Source organism: Aptenodytes patagonicus, chromosome 3 (genome assembly GCF_965638725.1).
Source record: "Aptenodytes patagonicus chromosome 3, bAptPat1.pri.cur, whole genome shotgun sequence".
Lineage (NCBI taxonomy): Eukaryota > Metazoa > Chordata > Aves > Sphenisciformes > Spheniscidae > Aptenodytes > Aptenodytes patagonicus.
The window spans coordinates 35,927,265-35,946,207 of NC_134951.1; the positions used below are offsets into that span (position 1 = coordinate 35,927,265).

Below are 18,943 nucleotides of genomic sequence, written 5' to 3' on the forward strand. Positions count from 1 at the left end.
TTGTCAGGAGCTTTCTGAAAGATTGGCAGCTGTAGCTGAGAGATTTTGGCAGCAGGGCATGTGAAGAAAGTCAGTTGTTTTTTGTTTTATTTTTATCTTAAAATGACTAGTAACTCTGTTGCTAGCAGCAGTGTCAACAAAACCTGCATAAAATACCCTTTTGATGTTAATTCCTTGAATCATTGCTCCACTGCACCTTTTCTGAATCTTTCCATTGGCAGTTTGTACTTGTGGGTTTAGAAACTTAGGTCAGGAATAAGATGAGGATCAGCGTGTGAACTGTGGGTTCAGTTGCCTAAAAGTAGGCATCTGATGCCATTTTTGATGCCCTACAGTACATAAGACATATACCTATGGCTGGCAGATGTGACGTAACTCCTGGCAGACTTATGCCCCCTTAAGTGGCACGTGGCAGCCAGGTGGGATACGCTGACTTATCTCTAATGGCACTAGCCTATCATTAGGCACAGGATTTCGTTTTATTTTGTTGTGTCTACTTGGAAGTGAGTGGATTCTCTTTGGATGGAAACTTAAATACCTGCCATGCTTACAGTCATTTCTGCGTAGATGGAAAAAATGTAAGCATCTTTTACTCTCATCCTTATTCGTACACATAGGAACTGATTTGGAAAGTTAACATCTCAGTTAGTTAACTATGAAAGGCAAGCGGGAAAAGAGTATTAAGTGCGCTCTCTAGTGCAAGTGGAAAATTCTGATAAGGTGGGCTTTTAAACATCCCTCCTTGATGCTCTCAGTCAAACATTTAAATGGCACCACAGACTTAAAGGTGACATGTAGCTCTGTGAGCAGTGGGGCCTCGTTCCCTATGAACATGTCTTGTGGTTGAATTGCTATGTAGATTCTGTGATGCTGATAAAACATTGCACTAATGAAATGTTTATAGGGCTTTTATAGCACTGCCTATTTCATGAAACTTTCAAGAATATAATCCCTTGAAAACTTCCATGCCTGTGCAAAATTTTATTGCATTTGTCCAGTGGGTTAAAACATTATTGGAGGGTGTAGGGAGAAAAGGGGGAAGAAACCAATCAGCTGTCAGCATAAACCTCATTTTCTTGCCAAACTGGGATAAAAATATCAAGCTGAAAACCTAAGTTATGAAGAAAATCTGCTCTGCACAGGAATGGAAGAGCAGAGAGTGCTAAAATGGCTTTTTATCACAGTCCTGAAATGGCTGAGCCCCGTATGTGTGATGAGCATCAGCGTGGGCAAACCGGTGCCCTCCCTGCTTGCAGGGGAGAATGGTAGAGATTTGTACTGTCCTTTCGAACCCTTCAATCTAGAGGAGAGGCTTCAGCAAAACCAGAAGCTAGACTCCTAGGCTACTTCTTTACTAACAAATTAAACCTAATCTGGGACTGTTCCTAGGCGTTAGAGTATCTAACTAGCAAACCAACAAAAGGCTGCTTGGTCTTCTGCCCACCAGCACTTTCTCATCAATTTTTCCTGGTGGTTTGGGAGTTGGGGCGCTCTGAGGCTTATCTCCAGGAGACAGTTTGTATGCAGCCACCTTTTTTTGAAGTAGAGCAGAGATGCTAGTAGAGGGGCAGGTTATTTCATGTCGTTTGGCATCAGTGCTCAAAAGCATTTCTGTGCAAGTTTAATGTACTAGTATGGGTGTAATTTCAAGATGTAGTTTAACAGGAGGCGGCGAGCCACTGCTGTAGAGAAAACATCCTCTTCCCCCCATTTGTTTCTGTTCCTGGACACGTGATTTCACTACTTATCATACCCCTTCATGAGAAAAATAGATGTGACAAAAAATGAAACCAATTAAAAAATACAGATAAATTTCTACTATGTTTTTAAATGCAAGTGGCTCCTGGGAGGACCTAACAGTCAAGGGAGGGGATATGAGGGAGCATCCAGAATGGTGAAGCTGGGAACAAGAAAGGGAGAGGGCAAACCTGCATAGGGATAAAGAAGAGCAAGAGAGGAGGGAGATGGGGAGAAGACCTTCCCTTTTGGTGACCAGGAGCCGTTGGATGAACTCAGCTGTCTGTACCATTTTGAAAAATATGTTTAATGAAAGCTTGGATTCACAAGCACATTTTCATTAGAAAGGTAGAGTTGTTTACTTATTTAGATTTTGGACTAATGTAAGGATTCAAGTAGATTTTCAGCTTCATTTATTTATATTTTAATGGAGTGAAGCTGTCATGACACTTAAGCTAGAATTTTATTACAGAATTCATTTTGATATAGCAAAAGAGATAAATGCAATGCTATATACTAATTTAATGGTTTGCTGCATGTTTTATGTTATCCCAGAAACATTAAGTGATACATAGTCTAACTTAATTCTGTGAATGAATAGTTTTGTAAGAGCAAATTGATAACACTTCTTCCCTCTGACTTTCAAGAGATGACTTGTAGGGTGGTGGCAGAGCTCAGCTGAAGTTGATGGTGCCTCAGGCAGAGAAGAGGGTCTGCCTAATTAGATCTGTCTGAAATAACTGGTGTCTTCTAGAAGTGTGTAGAAGAAGGTGGCTAAAGGAACATTAACAAAAGCAATAAACTGAAAAGATGTTGTGTATACACCCTTCAGAAGGGAAATAATTAAGATAGCATGAAGGTTCAGTGAGGAATAGCTTATGCTATATTAGCACACTTGTTACCTAATTTGCTGTACGGAGGTGAAGCAGGATGCATGGGTGTCAGTGTAACTGTGGGTTTGCCATTTCTAAACTCATGAAGCATGAAGGAGTGTGCTCCTTATGGAGCCTCCTCAGAATCCGGGCTTGGGTGAAGGATTTGGGGAACTTGCTGTGACCTCAGTCTGAGTTTTGCCTGGCATGTGTCACACAAATTTGGTATAAAGTTTGTGTCCCCCCTAATACGACTTTAGCCTCCCAGAGCATGTTTGGAAGTCTCCAAATTTGAATCTGAAAAAAGCCTTTTCTCTGCATTCTAAAATGCAGTTTTGAAATATGTAATTATGAAGAAGTGTTGTTATTTTTGTAATTGAAAATGCTCTTTTTTTCTGTGTGTATAGTTGTATATATTATTTACTATGGGCTTTTTCAAGTTGGAATTTCATGTTGTGTTAGTACAGGAATACTGTTCCTACTCATTGTGGATCACATTCAGCAGTACCTGTAAGAGTAAGTTTGAGGAATATTTTCTCTGTGAATGAAATACACTGTATTCCACATGAAGGCAAGCATGGGATCCTTCTAGCATGTTTTCACGCAGCCTGTAAAGTTTCCATGTGAATCTGTGTGGGAACTGCTGACCCACCTCTGCTGAGTCCTGTATGTGCCACTTTGTTTTTGCTATGTAGCAGTAAAGCCCAGAAGCCTTTGCTATGCTGTGAAAATGCACATTTTTTCAGAGCCATGCATATGAACCCTTTGAATGAGGAGCACCCCTTTACTGGTTCTCTTTAATAGCTTCATGCGCGGATATGCATTGACCTACGCAAGGATGCAATAAACCAGAAACAAACCCAACAACAAAAACCAGACTCTGGATGTCTTGAATGACGTACTGCATCAGAACTCACCATCCTGAAAAGAGTAAACAGAAACTATTTTTGAAGTGACAGGCCAGAGTAAAATTGTCTAACACTCTTCATTTTACTGATGCATCGCATGGAGGTCCAGAAGCCACATTAGAGAACTGTAATCCTTCATCAGAGCATTTGTTTGGTTGCCTAACATCTGTGGATTGTTAAGATAAGTTATTACACAGACCTGCTTTAGTTTAGATTAGTTTGGACCACATCCCAGTGTATTCAATCAGGATATAATTCCTGCATGCTGCTAAATTGCTTGCTCCACATACTTCTCTAAAAATGTTTTTCAATATACAGTTTTGTCACTGAAACTGTTGTGTCACCTCAAGTTTTGGGGGTTTTTTCCTCTTAAAGAAAAGCTTTTATTATTTTTCCTTTTGGACCGAATATATCTCAAGGCAAACGTAGCATTTATCAGGTTCTGAAGAGATTCCTAAACAGGGATGGTAGTGTAGCTTCTATGTGAGTATAATGCAGATTTCCTACATGTGTAATCTGTGGTGATTGGTATGTATTGTGTCCAAACTGCAGTGTTTAAAGACAGCTGTAAGAAAATGCTTTTGTATTTACATGTCTAGTATTTCTTCTTTCCGTATTCTGTTTTTTTCTGTGTCTATTTGTGCATTAGCTATTCCTATTTGTTTGGATCTCATAATATGTTGCATAAAATGAATTACAATACCAAAGGTGATTATGTAAATTAATGGTAATTTCTTGAAGTTTATTACATACTTTATACATATTTTAAATGATCAAATACATTAAATTGTAAATGAAGTGTTACCATCTTTACACGTTTAAATGTTCTTGCATACATACACACATATGTAATTTAATTAGAATATTTAAATTTTACTTTAATATTCCTTACCCTTCCTTTAAACAAACTCTAGTTGATTTATTTTTTTATTAACACTTTTTTCAACTTTCCCTGTAAACTTAAAATACAGGCAACGACCGATTTTTCATTAATGACTGATTTACGGCATTGACAGATTTTATACACAGACACGTGTGCATGCACACTCTTGCTGTCTAATGAGCTAACAATTGTGTCAGAGTCTATAAAGACATTTAAAAATGTGGGGTTTTTTTCCTTTTAGTCTTGCTGGCTTTTTAAATACCTGCAATAATAATACCAGATAGACTAAAAATCTATTCTATTAGAACAGATAGTCTGATAAACTGAATCTCTGTTTTGTGAGGTATACTAGATGAAGGAAATAAGACATTTTGGAATCAAGGGACTTTTTGTTAAAGGTCTAGCATTTATTTTGTCAAAGTTGCTGTTCCTATTATTCTACTGAGGGTTATCTGTTTTTATCATAATACGTGTTTGTGCCACTGTTGGAATAACTGTAGCTTTTGATTAAGTTTTTTTTTAATTAATTAAAATTTTAATAGGTATTTTATTATCCTTCTTAAATAGAAGAAATATAATAGTCATCTTTTGCTAAAGGCACAATCCAGATACAGGGAAAAGAGTTGGATGTCTTCTCAGTGTGGTTTGGACAAACAGTGCAGAAGTGGTATTGGAAGTTCTGATGTAGTCTTCAGACCTAAACAGATAGTCTATTCTAGGGTGTTTTAAATAAATCTTAATTATGTTAAATATGTAAAATGCCTAAAATTTTCATCATGCTTTGTAAGCCATGCACTTCCTCCCCAGGCCAGAGAATAAGAGAGTTCAGTACCAGAGCTTTATCCTGTTGCAATTTCTTCCCTGAAGTGATTGTTTTTTCTGTTCCTTTTAATTTTAAGTGTTGTATAATTTTGCAACTGTTGCATCATTCCTGTGTTTACACAAAATAATTTAAGCGTATTTTTTATTCCAACTTTTGTTATCCTTCTTACCCTCTTTACAATTTTACCCATTCTTTTACTTCTTTCCACATTAAACAAAAAGATTTTCTTTACAATTTTCCTTATTAGTTGTCAGCTTTGTTTCCTCTCATCTCTATTTTTATTTCTGACAAAATTCTTACCTCTTGTATATTCTTCATGCATTTTGCCATTTTTGTTCTTCTGCCTCAAAACTCCTTTTGTCTTTCTTTCAATTTTTTCTTAAATATTCACACACTTTAGAGTCCTGATTAACCTTTTATTTTTCTCTGGTGATTTACTCCTGTACTTAAGACTGTCTTATACTGTATATAGACTTGAAACTATATAGAGTCTCGCTTTACTGTGTGTGCTCCTGTTTATCTGTGTAACTGGAATTAAAAAAAAAAAATTAAAAATGCTAAGAAGCACTGTTTATGTACACAGCTTAATTGCGATTGCCAGGGACATGTTTACTTTATTTATTTATTATTTACAGCTATAACTCAAAGAGATGGTAAATGATCATTTCCAAGTAGTACAAAATATGGTACTTTTTCATTCTTTTCATTGGTGCATTTAGTTCTCTATTAGTACGTTTCTTTAGGTCTTACCTCACATCTCTGGTAAGTAGTTGTTGTGGATGTAGCTAAAACCATGCACAGTAAATGCTGAATCTATTTGCAGGATAATGTTGAGTTATGTTACGTGAGAAAAATTAACTTAAGGGAAATACCATGTCAGTTTCCTGTGGCGGCAGAGGCTGAGAGTTAGCTGGGCAGGACTCCGCCACCCGAGGTACAAGTCCCGCTTACAGTCTGGTAGGCTTGTCCTGACAGCGATCCACACCAATGAAAACAACCCGACCCACCCCACCAACTGCATCAACACCAGCAACAAGCGCTGGTCGTATTGTTGGTGTTTATTCAGAAGAGAGCTAGGGCTGGGCTGAGGGGGGATTGCTACAGGTAGGACTGATGTATATTGATAGCACATTTTGGAGAAGCTCGCATAGCATGTGCCTGTAGGATGCTTGGCTCTAGCCAGTGAAGTCAGTGCTTGGAGAAGCATGTTCTGGGTACTGTCCTGAGCACCAACCTCACCAGTTTAGAGGAGAGCGAGAGATCGTACCTGCTCTGTGATAGTGAGCATGCATTTCAGGGTCTAAGGGGTAGCTGCACTGACTCTTCTTGTCTTCAACTAGGTTATGTGGGTATGCAATTTATGTCGAAAGCAACAAGAAATCCTAACGAAATCCGGAGCGTGGTTTTTTGGAAGTGGACCACAGCCCTCACCCAGCCAGGACGGAGCACTGAGTGATACGGCAACTGGTGGCAGCTCAGATGCACCGAGAGAAAAGAAAGGAAGACTTCAAGAGCGATCGAGATCGCAGACTCCCTTAAGTACAGCAACTGCCTCATCACAGGAAATCTCTTCTTCCAGTGTGCAGTCCGACCGGAGGAAAGGAGCAGAAGTATCGCAGCTGGCTATGGGCCTAGACCAAAAACAAGTTTCATCAAGGTCTAGAAGTGAACCTCCAAGAGAGAGGTAATGCTTTCTGTCTCAATACAGCCTCACAATTATAAATGCTGGTTCAGTACACAAGGCTGTCAGCTGGGCCTTTGTGTGTTTCTAGAACTGTGTAAAAACAAAGAGTAAGTTGATTTACTGACCAGGGAAGGATAAATGTTCACTAGCAAATACATTGTCTGATTTGGTCTGTGCAAAAGAAATGAGGAGAAAAAATACTAATTGTATTTTAGGGATATTTCCATGTACTTCAATGCATTTTGGTGTACACTTTTAATATAGAATGGTATGTTACTTTTAAATTTTAAATTTGGCAGGTATTTTAAAGTTATTAAACAAAGAACAAGCCTTTAACTTGATGAAATCATGTACTAGAATTTAAAAAAATAACACCCCCCAAAAAAAACCCCCAAACAAACAAAAAACCCACCCTGTGGAGTTCTGTCAGGTATCCTTATGTGTTATCTTTCTATCAATGATTGTATTATTTTTAATAATAAAATAAGAACTATTAAAAGAGCTCATTTACACCTGCAAAGTAAACATTCATGAAGAACAGCAATAGTACCATCTTGAATTCAGAGCAAGCTGCATTTAAGAATAAAGCCAACCGGAAGCAAACTATTATATTTTAAGTGAGTAAATGAGTAAATTCCTGAGGTGCATTCACTGTTATGAATGGGTTGAAGAGTAGCAAATCAAGAGAGGCTAATGTGATGAAGCAGTTGCTGTTCTTTTGGCTGCTGCCTGGCAGATGGCGGAGCAGTTGAGGAGGGAGCCTGTGGCAACAAAACAAGAGTCTGGCACAGAAGATTCTCCCTTGGCCAGAATGGTTGATGATTTTTTTTTCATAGCTATTGAAGTTGAAAATGGATGATGAACATTGGCTAGTAACTTACTGTGTGGGTGAGGTCTGTCTGGGTTTAACTGTACCAAAACTTGGGTTAGTGTTATGTATATGTATGACGTAAACGAACACATGGTGCCCTCCCCTAATTCTGTTGACTGTTTTTCCCCCAGCACTGGGAAGGCCCCCAGAGCAGTCATCACTCAGCTGAAGGACACTTTTAGGGCAGCAAAATGCTTTCTATTTCTACTTTGCTGTCCAAAAGTGAGATGGTTATATTAATTATACAATAGTAATGTTCTCTAGTTGTCATTGAGACTTTCAGTTGAAGTTCAAGGGTTCTGAATGGAGAGCATCTATGGTAAGCTCAGGTCCCATTTATTGCCAAAAACTCAGGAGGAATAGGAGATGGACAAAAAGGAGACAGAAACTTAACTTGTATCATATCCAATTTTGCCTGTCCTGTCGGATGCATCTGTGAAAATCTGTCATATGTAATCTGAAGATTTATCAGTTATGGAAGGGAAGATTCAGTGCCATAAAACAAAGTCCTAGTGACTTTGTCCTGGTGCAGGTTCATCTCAAATACAGTGTATAACTCTGTTTAGCCTTCTTCAAAATCGATGGATTCATATGTGAACTGGTAAACAAAAGGGCAACTGGAAAAATGAGAGAAATAAAAATATCCAGTATAAGGGGATTTTATGATTCTTTGGCTTGCTTATTCTCCCAAAGCAGAAGATGAAAGAGGAGAGAGCATAATTTTCATGCAGCTTCATTCATTGTTTTGTACTTTGGCTGTATAGAGAAATAAATTACATTTTTTATCCTCTTTTATTACCAGAGAAAGGAATGCCATTAATTTATCTCAAGGAGTGAATTTGCTTTTTTTAATATGCTTATGAAATGGGCACCTCTTTTTAGAGTTTTAATAAGATAAAGCAAACTAGGTCAAATATTATTGTTTCTGGATATATTCTCTTTTGCATTTTTTAATATCCGTATTACTTCTGTCTGTAATACCATTGTGGGAAATACTCCATTTGGCGGTGTTTATATTTATACTGTCAGGGTGCTTCAAGTGCATTGTATATATGTGGTTAGTTTGTAACCCTCATGACTGCTGCCAGAAAAATGGAGAACATACACCAATACTCCGTCATAGCGCTGCAGTTACTACAAAGACGACTTTGAGTCTTCCTGCTTGCGTGGGTAAATTATTTTTATCTGCATTTATCCATGTTAATAGTCTTTGTGATTTTACTCAATTAATTGGACCTTCCATAATTTATGTTTTTGTGGACTCTGGAAGTTGTTTGCTATTGGAAAATAAAAGTACCGCTGGAAGGATTAATAGATTTAATTCATGTTAATGGATCCAGTACCTTTCTATATGTTTTGCCATAGCTTATCCTGGTTTATAATTTATTATTTACCATAACAGTGTACACAAATATTTTTATTTTGCATTAAATTCTTCAAATTATTGTACTCCTTTTCATTGTAGGAAGAAGACACTATCAGTTTCAGACCAGAATGGCAAAGGTTTAAAGAGTGAGCGTAAGCGTGTGCCAAAGTCCTCACTTCAAAAAGAAGGACCAGCAGATGACAGGGAGCGTAAAGAACGGCATGAAGGTAGAAGGCTGGAGAAAGGCAAGTCACAGGACTACCCAGACTTGCCAGAGAAACTTGAGGAAGGCAAAGTGCCTGATGATGAAAAACAAAGGAAGGAAGATGAATATCATACCCGTTACAGGAGTGACCCCAATCTGGCAAGATATCCTGTAAAACCACATCCTGAGGAACAGCAGATGCGCATGCATGCGAAAGTTTCTAAAGCACGGCACGAGAGAAGACACAGTGATGTAGCTTTGCCACATACAGAAATGGAGGAAGCGGAGGTACCTGAGAATAAATTAGGAAAACGCTCACAATTACAGGGAACTCAGGACAGAAAATCTGTTGTGGAAACTCAGAGGTCGTACTCTATAGACAGAACAGGTGATGTAAGAATTTCTGTTTCTAAACAATTAACTAATCATAGTCCACCAACTCCCAGGCATAGTCCAGTTCCTATAGAACACGTAGAATACAAGAACCACGATTCTTTTAAAAAACAGAGCCGCCTTGATCCTAGCTCTGCTATTCTCATGCGAAAAGCAAAGCGGGAGAAAATGGAGACCATGCTAAGGAATGATTCCCTTAGTTCTGACCAGTCGGAATCAGTGCGGCCATCCCCTCCAAAGCCTCATAGAGCAAAAAGAGGCGGAAAGAAAAGGCAGATGTCAGTTAGTAGCTCAGAGGAAGAAGGGGCATCAACACCAGAATATACTAGCTGTGAAGATGTGGAGATAGAAAGTGAAAGTGTCAGTGAAAAAGGTAAGGACCTTTATGTATATTATGCACATGGCCATGGTTTGGGGGAAAAAAAAAAAAATCTATATTTTTCTCTCTCTTTTGCCTCTTTTTTAGACATACACCTTTGTTTTTCCCCTTACCTTTCTTTTTTTTTTTCAACTGAGAAGTGTCTTATACCTGTTTATATTTGGTTTGCAATGTTTCCTTTTGCATTCTTAGATGAGGTGGTTACAGGTAGCATCAGCTGATGAGTTTCTTTCTCATTCTCTTCCCTCTTTCACCTAGAACTGACAGAATTTAAGGGTTCTAGTTTATTCTCTTGATGGTATCTACTCCTTTGGTCATCGCTTCATCCTTTTGTCTGTATGCAGAATAATTTTCTGTGAATGAATTGAAATGGAAAGTGAGTTCTGTAACAATCTGAGAAGACCATTAATAAAGCATCATAATCTTACTGACACCTCAGTCTCAAGATATGCAAAATTTTACTACATTTAAGAAAATATCAAGGATCTGCCAGAGTTCATTGTTAACAAGGACAGGATATGGGGCAAGGGGAGTGTTATATAGGAAAGAAATGAGAATTGCCTAACTTCTTGTCTAGATGAATTTGCTTCCAAGCTTACAAGTATGTTTAAAATCTGTTATTTCATTTTGCCTTCATCTGTTAATGGTAACACTCAGCAGTAAGGAATAAGTGTAGTAGACTCTGTGCTTTTAAACAAAGCCTTTCTTCTGGTGGAAAAAGTTAATAAAATTCATGAATGGTGAGCAGATAAAATAAGCATCATCAGAAAAGGTTGGTAGAACCTACCAACTGTTTTATAATCCTAATTTTTCTTTGACACTACAGTGAGCTGAAGGCTTTTTGTGTCTTTGGAAGTAGCTTTTAGCTCTTTAGTTTAATTATCTGTGTTTGTAACTTGAAAGTTTTCTGCCGGTGTTCATACTCAAAATGCCAACGGCTTGTCTGCATTGCCTTTTAGTTCCTGGCACTGTTTCCTGACATGTCTTTGATTCATGTATGCTAACCTGTCTGTCTGTCTGTCTGTGATGTTGTGGTCTCCTGACATCCCCTAAAGCTCCAGGAATACCTATAAAAAGAGACAACATTTCTCTCCTATCCCATCTGAATAGCTGCTTGTTTTAACTTTCTAAGCATGAACTCTTCCATTCAAAGTATGGAAGCTTGTTTTTCTGCTCATTTTTAAGGAGGGATGATGATCATGCCCCTGAAATCTTAATCCAGATTCCTCTTAGATATAAAAAACCCTCACTTTTTTGGCTGGCGGGGTTGTCAAACACTGGAACATATCGCACAAAGATGTTGTACAGTCTCCATCCTTGGAGAGGCTGAAAACCCAAATGGAGAAGGCCCTGAGCAATCTGCTCTAGTTGACCCTGCTTTTGAGCAAGGGGGTTTGAACTAGGGACCTACAGAGGTCCCTTCCAGTCTCAACTATTCTGTCTTTCTAAGAGAACACATCTCTTTCCCTTATTTTGTGGCAATGTTTTATGTTGACATTTGGATTTGTGTAATTTTCCCTGACTTCCTCTGTTGGTAGTAGTGGTCTGTAATACAGCATTTCCTTTCCATCTTTGTTATTTGCTTTCATCTATGTGCATCAATTTTGAGGTTGCTTATGAAATAGAAAGGGTTTCCCATATTCAGTGAGGGGTACCATTATAAACTGGAAGGTCCTTGATGTGAAAGTCAAGTCCAGGCTCAAAGTCATTGATACTGATATCAATATGTTGATATAGTTTGCTCTATAATGGTCCTTTGTAAGTAAAACCTTTTGATGGTTGCTTTCAGGCTCATGACACTGATCTCAGCTTTTGACCAATTTCCCGTTGTATTGTTAAACCATTAAGGGTTGAACTTTTTTCATAGAATCACGGAATCATTAAGGTTGGAAAACACCTCTAAGATCATCGAGTCCAACCGTCAACCCAACACCACCATGCCCACTAAACCATGTCCCTAAGTGCCGCATCTACACGTCTTTTAAATACTTCCAGGGATGGTGACTCAACCACTTCCCTGGGCAGCCTCTTCCAATGTTTAACCACTCTTTCAGTAAAGAAATTTTTTCCTTCAGTGTTATGAATCCCAGAGGATTTCAAATGTCGCTAAATGCTTACGTTCTCGATAACTGAATCAAGTTCTTGGTTACCTCTGAGACGGATATTTAGACTCCCCCTTTAGGCAGTGGAGGCCTTGGTCTGTATCGTATCACAGTGCTACCTCACTGTATTTGAATAAAAATTATAAATAGGAGTATGTTAGGGACCTGTCTGACCACTGCCAACTCAATACTTGGTTAACATTGTTGAGCATTCCTTGAGACCTCATCTCTACTTGTCAGTAAGCTAGCACCGTGTTATCAACCAGAATATATATACACACACATATTATATATGTGTATATATATGTGTGTGTATGCAATACATTAATTACAGAAATATATTTATTAATTTAATAGCTGTGAGATGGTTCTGTTAATGTTTTTATTGCCTGATCTTGATATGACTTCTACAATCCTTGTCATGGGAAAAGAAGTGGAAAGCCTTTGAAGCTGGGGGTATAGTACAGAAAAAGAGCTAGGAAATGTGAATACAAATGAGAAAGCAGAAGCATTTTTGGTAGTAAAGTATCCAATTATTTTTAGAATTAATTTTTCATCCGTACTTGAAAAAATCTGCAGTATTTCATAAGAATAGATGGAAAGGCAGGAAATGTCATTACCTAAGAAAATCTTTTAGAAATCCTTCAATATTTTAAAAGAAAAAATGCCACAGTGAAAGGGTGTAGTGTTAAAAAATTGATACAAATAATTAAAAAATGCCTCTATTGTAACTGAGGTCAGAATCCCATTCTTTGCAATTTAGCAGCATCATTACTAACAGAATTTCACCCACCATTCCTTCAGTGCTTTGCCTGTAATTTGGGAGAGAGATTGCACAGGTCCCTAGTTGTAGCGCTTTAGTTTATAAGCCCAGGAGGGACTGGAATCCATCCTCTCTTATCTAAATATCAGCTCAGTCAGAAGTCTGGTGCCAAAGTAATTGTAATGGAGCTAGAAAGATAGAATTATTGCAAATAAATATTTAAACTTTGAACAGCCTTACCAAGAAAACCCAAGATCTTAAAATTAATGTTCACATTTGGTGAGTGCCAATATAAAGCGATCAGCAACTGAGTAATAAAGATGTACTATTTTCAATTCTATATTGAACAACTAAAATAGAAGTTTTCTGTGGAAAACAGCTTACAGAGATGTTTAAAAGAAAATGATGCCCCATAGAAATGTAAGGTATAGGTAGAGTGGATAAGCCTGTATTGAAAATCAATAGCCAAAAATGACATATAAAGTAGATATTGTACAAAAGTTGCTTTTTAACATTTGCATTTCCTAGAAACACTGTTTAGGATTGCATTACCCTGTTTTCTGCGCACAAAAAACCTTCTAAAAGAGATATTCTTAAATACAAATCAAGCTAATTTAGCTAGTACATCCCCTGCTATTTACTGTAACCATTTAATATGTATTTCTTCAAAATTATTAACAAAATAATTCACAAGCACTGGAGATTCTTTCTTTCAAAAAAGTAAATGTCTTTTGCACTCCACTGGGATTTTGCCTCCTCGGTGGAGGACCCAAAGATTTATGTTGAGTTGTTTCCATGTTGGAGTAAATCTAGAGAAAGAACTGTTTAGCGGTGTCCAAAAAGGTCATCCCAGATTTCTTTTTAAAAAAAATCTGCACCCTTTACAGGACACTATTACTGATTGCTGGTAATCGTTTTCATCCTATTATTAATACAGGCTGTAGGACTCTTTATTCTGAAATCCATAATAGTTGAACGTTAGGTGGACTGAGTTTCCCGTGACAGCACTGTTGTGGCAATGCAAAAGGAGTCCTCTTAGAAGGCATAAGTTGCATTCATACTCACTTCAAAGACTTGCTAGAATAACATAAGCCAGACTATTACAAATGAAATCCAGACCTCATTTTAAAACTGAGAACAGCTTCTGCCTACTGCCATCCAATGAAGAATGCAAATTAGATTTGGAGTAAGTTTGAGAAAAAATATTTTCTTTAAAGTTTAAAACAAGAATTTGTGTAGAACTGGTAGATTTGTGTCCAGACGAGGTTGTACATAACTTCTTTTATCCCACGATAGATACAAGAGATATTCTAGACTTCTGTCATGCAGTCTTTGAAACTGGAAGATGAAATAGTGTTAGAAATTGGAACAATGTGAGGAGGTACTGAAAGCTGCTCATGTACTTTCATGTAAATAGATGTGCTAATGGTTTTACATTTTGCATACTCATTGTTTGTATTTGCCTAAATGTGTATTTTGTTCACACCGTTTAGGCTTGAAAATATGCCTAATACTTGCATATTGTCAACAAAATGGTAAAAAGCTAAGTAAAACTCACTTTGTATACTTGCCAATGGATTTAATTGGGAGTGAGGAGAGCATGATAGAGTTGGAGTCTTGTTTGGAAAAAACCTCCTGAGATGATATTCCAGTTACTTTCAGTGAAGATGTGATTGTTTTCATTCATAATGCCTTTCTTATGGTACTGGGAGGAACAGAGCGACCCAATTTCATTTCATTCGTATGGCATTACCCTTCTGGTTGGAAAGTGTTAGGGGCAGGGATCTTGCTGGGATCTTGGTGTATGCGCAGGTGTGAGGCAGGGGGGTCGTGACCAGGAGAAGAGGACATGGAGGTCAGAAGGAGAAAGGGATGCTGTGGTTTGCAGATGAATGTGTCGGTGCTGGCTTGGCTCCAGGAGGAGAGGATCTGACCACTTCCTCTGTCCTCCTCTGGTTTTTCCAGTGCCGCTTTGGGCGCTCGTGCTTGGAGGTGCTCCCGGGGGAAGGAGAGCATAAATTAAATCCCTGCCCCAGTGATTTCTTCCAAGTGCTGTAGCATTGTTGGCAAGCAAGGTAGCTTGTGGGCTAAGAGAGAAATCAGACGCACGCGGCAGGGTGTGTAAATGGACCGAAAGAAAACATCAGGAAAAGGCTATAGAGAAGAGGAGGCTGGTTTTAAATGTTTTTAGCTAAGCTTTTTCACTGAGGTATTTTAAATCTGGAGTGTAGGCAAGTCAAGTTGTACTGTAACATCTGCTAGCATATTTTAACATCTGTTCATGTGGAGAGTTGGGCATGGAGTTTTAAAAAGACTGAATTTGTTTAAAAATGTGACTGAGCTTTAACTTAGTGTAGAATAAAATACCTTTGCTAGGAAGATTGTTAGTTCTTAGAAATTAGTTCCAATTTATCTTCTAGTCCTCGTGCAATAATTTAGATTTACATCTGATTCAGATTTTAAGGAAATTATAATTCAAAATGGCTCTAGTTTCAGAATTTTGGTCAGTGCTAACATTATTCAATGCTGTCAATGTTCAATGCTTTTGAGTAGCTGAAATTATTTACAGTGCTTATGGAGTTGTAAATAGGTGCTCGTTAAATTAGTGTTGGGCAGTAAGAAATCTGTTTTGTGTATATGGAATTATGTAAAGTGCATACATGCATATGCAAATGAAATAAGCTGAGCATGAGTGGGAAAAAAGTCACACTGTTGCCAAGAAATCCAACACTTCACTGAGATACATAACCAGATAAATGGGAATGTCACGGAAGATATGTGGCTGAATTCTCTTTTAAAATCCTAATCGTAGAATCATAGAACGGTTTGGGTTGGAAGGGACCTTAAAAATCATCTAGTTCCAACCCCCCTGCCATGGGCAGGGACACCTTCCACTAGACCAGGTTGCTCAAAGCCCCGTCCAACCTGGCCTTGAACACTTCCAGGGATGGGGCATCCACAGCTTCTCTGGGCAACTTGGTCCAGTGCCTCACCAGTAAAGAATTTCTTCCTTATACCTAATCTAAATCTAATAACGCCCTTTCTCTAGTTTACCTTAAGAAGGTTGTGAACGTGCTGGAGGGAGTTCATAGAAGAGCAGCAAGATTGACTGAGATATATAAAACATGATATGAAAGGAAAGGTGGGATGGATTGGGGTTGAATAGTCTAGAAAAGAAAGAAAAAAGAAAAAAAGGAAAAAACAAAACAAAACAAAAAAGGCAGGGAGGAAGGACTGGGCTTTAAATGGGAAAGAAGAAGCTGGAGGGGGAAGGAGATTGAGTGAGTGCTTCTCTCTTCCCCTGGAGGGTTAAGTTACTGCTAGGGAGGTTGAAGGTGCCAGAAACCGTGTCAACTCTGAGGATAGATAAGCAAAGTTAAGGATAATTGTAATCGTAATTTCTTACTCAGTTGAAATAGAGGATTCCTGGAAATAAAAATTGATTTCTTCATAGCCTGCACTGAAATTGCTCTATGTTAGAAATACTGCTGTTGTTCTGTGGCAGGCTCTGGGCCAAGGTGGGGAAATCTGGGGCTAAATCCATAGTACTCCTGACTGTAGCTTATCCTTTTTTGTCACCCTTTAAGTAATGATATTTGATAGCCATTTCCAATACAAATTTATGTAATAACAATCTGGTTTTTGAAAAGGAAAAAAGAAATACATATTTTTGACTTATCAAGAGACATGGAAGAAAAGGATGTCACAAACTGTTAAATCTTGAGTTCTTTCTTACATCTCTGGCAGTTGGCAAGGCAGTATGTTTCGTTACTATTAATGTGCTCTGTCTTCTGTGTTGCTTGATTTTTCACGTTCATTATTTTATTAATTTTTTGTTCTTTGTCATTTACCTTTCTCCTGCACATCTAATTCATAAAATAGCAACGAATTTGTCCTAATAGTAATTTGTCCAGTAGTAAGATGAGTATTGTCATTACAAAAAGGGGGATACTAAAGCCTGGAGAAATTAGGATCATATGTTCAAAGAGACTTAACACCTGACAAGGAGGGTAGCTTTAATTTCAGGAGCTGTGAGAGTGTTTGGACCTGTAGAGAAACCCAGGACTTCTCTAGGTTTTTCCATGAAAGACCAATTCTCAAGAACATTCAGCAGTCAGGTTTTTTCCATAGAGAAACCACTGGAGGTAGCAGGTACGAGAAGAGCAGTGGGAGCTGCAGGTCATGGAGCACTTTTTAAGGGTCTAAGAGGAAGCTGAGAGCTTTTGAAAAACTTGCCCTAATTTTAGCTGCTGAGCACTTTTCAAAATGCAGTTATGCAGTGAACTGAAGTTAAAACTGTTAGCCTGAAACATGGCATGGCGTTATAGCCAGAGGATGATCCTTTCCCCCACTCTGTCCTACTATTGAGTATTTTGTATATGCATATATTTTTTGTATAACATAACAGTTATGTGAACTGCTACTCAGGATTTACTGTTATTCTTTTGATCTGAGAGCTTAGAGGAAAAGGTGAACTTTGAAGGATGAACCAAACTGTGTTTGGTAAAGCTGCATAACTGTGGATGGTCTGTGCAGCATATTGAAGGATGAGTTTAGGTCTTGGGACTGAAATCCAAACCTTTTGCTTTTTTCCGCCTGTATGGGGAAGCTGTCTCCCTTTGGGTGAAAAATGAAAGCCTGTGAAAGAAAAAGTAAATTAGTTATTGGCTTATTATAGAATAATACATACACTTTTATTAATTTCAGAGTTAATTTTAGTTAGTTATAGAGTTGACTAGGAATAAACAAGCATCTGATTCTGTTATTTTCTGGAAAAGTTCATTCTGTTTCCTTTTCTTAGTTACAGGGATTCAGTGTATTCATTCTGATCATCCTAAATCACATTGAGTCCAAATATAGGGGTTATACCATATGGTACTGAGTATTATTGGTTAGTATTTTGTGTTAGTATTTCTCTGATACCTTCGATATCTTTTTTTGCTTATAATAATGCACTTAATTACTGTAATACACAGGAACCATTCCAGTTTCTTTCTTTCAGCACAACTTTGAGTAGATAGACTGGCCTATTTGAGCTTTCTAAAATCATTGTGCTGATAAATGGCCTCTAGGAAAAACTTGTGTCAGAAAGGTGGTTAATAATTATGAAATGTCTGTGTTTCCTTTGACTAAATATGCATAGTTTCATCCTGTTCCTGTCCATTCTGAATGTCCCCCTGAAAACTGTTTTCCCATCTTTGCTCATGTGTTTTTGCGTTGCTCTAACACTTTCTTCCTTCCTTCTTTCTCCTTCTCTACAATATATGAACTTCACAATCATGGGCTCCCCACCTACACTTTGGAATCACTGAAGTTGATTCTTGTCTCCATTTCACCCATGATACCAAGCACAAGAGTTATATTTTCAAATGTGCACATCTCATATGGTCTCATTGGCTATATTTACTGTACTAGTAAATTAAAGAGCCATTCTTTGACATCTTTGGCCAAGTAACGAAACACAGCGCATTTCCATATGATGAAACTCTTGCATTCCTCAAGAGAAAGGCTGTGTGGAAACTGTCTATTGGGATTTATTCTTGGCCTGTCTCCTGCCTAGAAATAAACAGGAGAGTGCTAACTGACCCAGGGCACAACTGTTCCAGGAGTTACTCTAACGATAGAGCAAGAAAGACAATCCACTTGGCACTGTCTAATACACTGGTATAAATGTAGTCACTTCTTATTTGTTTGTCTGCCTGTTCTCTTGCGTTGCATTTAAATTGAAAGTTCAGTGGAGTCTGGGGTTTCTTTTTGTGTTTGTACAGTGCCTAACTTGGTGAGATTTCAGTCCATGACTGAGACTCCAATTTGCCTTGATGATAGTAAAATAGTATGCTTATTTAATGCAAGGACATATTATTATTAGGTACCTTTTTCTTCCATTTATCGTCATCCAGCAGAATTCCAGATTACTGTCAAGAGTCCTCTGGCACGCTTGCATTCTCTTGTGGCTA

At 38.0% G+C, this 18,943-nt stretch overlaps 1 protein-coding gene across 34 annotated transcripts in view; it reads left to right on the forward strand.

Moving 5' to 3' along the window:
* Positions 1 to 18,943, forward strand: part of RIMS1 (regulating synaptic membrane exocytosis 1) — a 356,593-nt gene that overhangs the window by 152,922 nt on the left and 184,728 nt on the right. For 29 of the 34 annotated variants that reach the window (XM_076333069.1, XM_076333034.1, XM_076333035.1 and 26 more), the window contains exons 4-6: positions 3,072 to 3,125; positions 6,564 to 6,907; positions 9,244 to 10,115. In XM_076333069.1, the coding sequence (XP_076189184.1) occupies positions 3,072 to 3,125; positions 6,564 to 6,907; positions 9,244 to 10,115 (1,270 nt within the window). The remainder of the gene's footprint in view (positions 1 to 3,071; positions 3,126 to 6,563; positions 6,908 to 9,243; positions 10,116 to 18,943) is intronic. The other 5 variants (XM_076333037.1, XM_076333046.1, XM_076333050.1 and 2 more) reach the window with 1 other exon arrangement.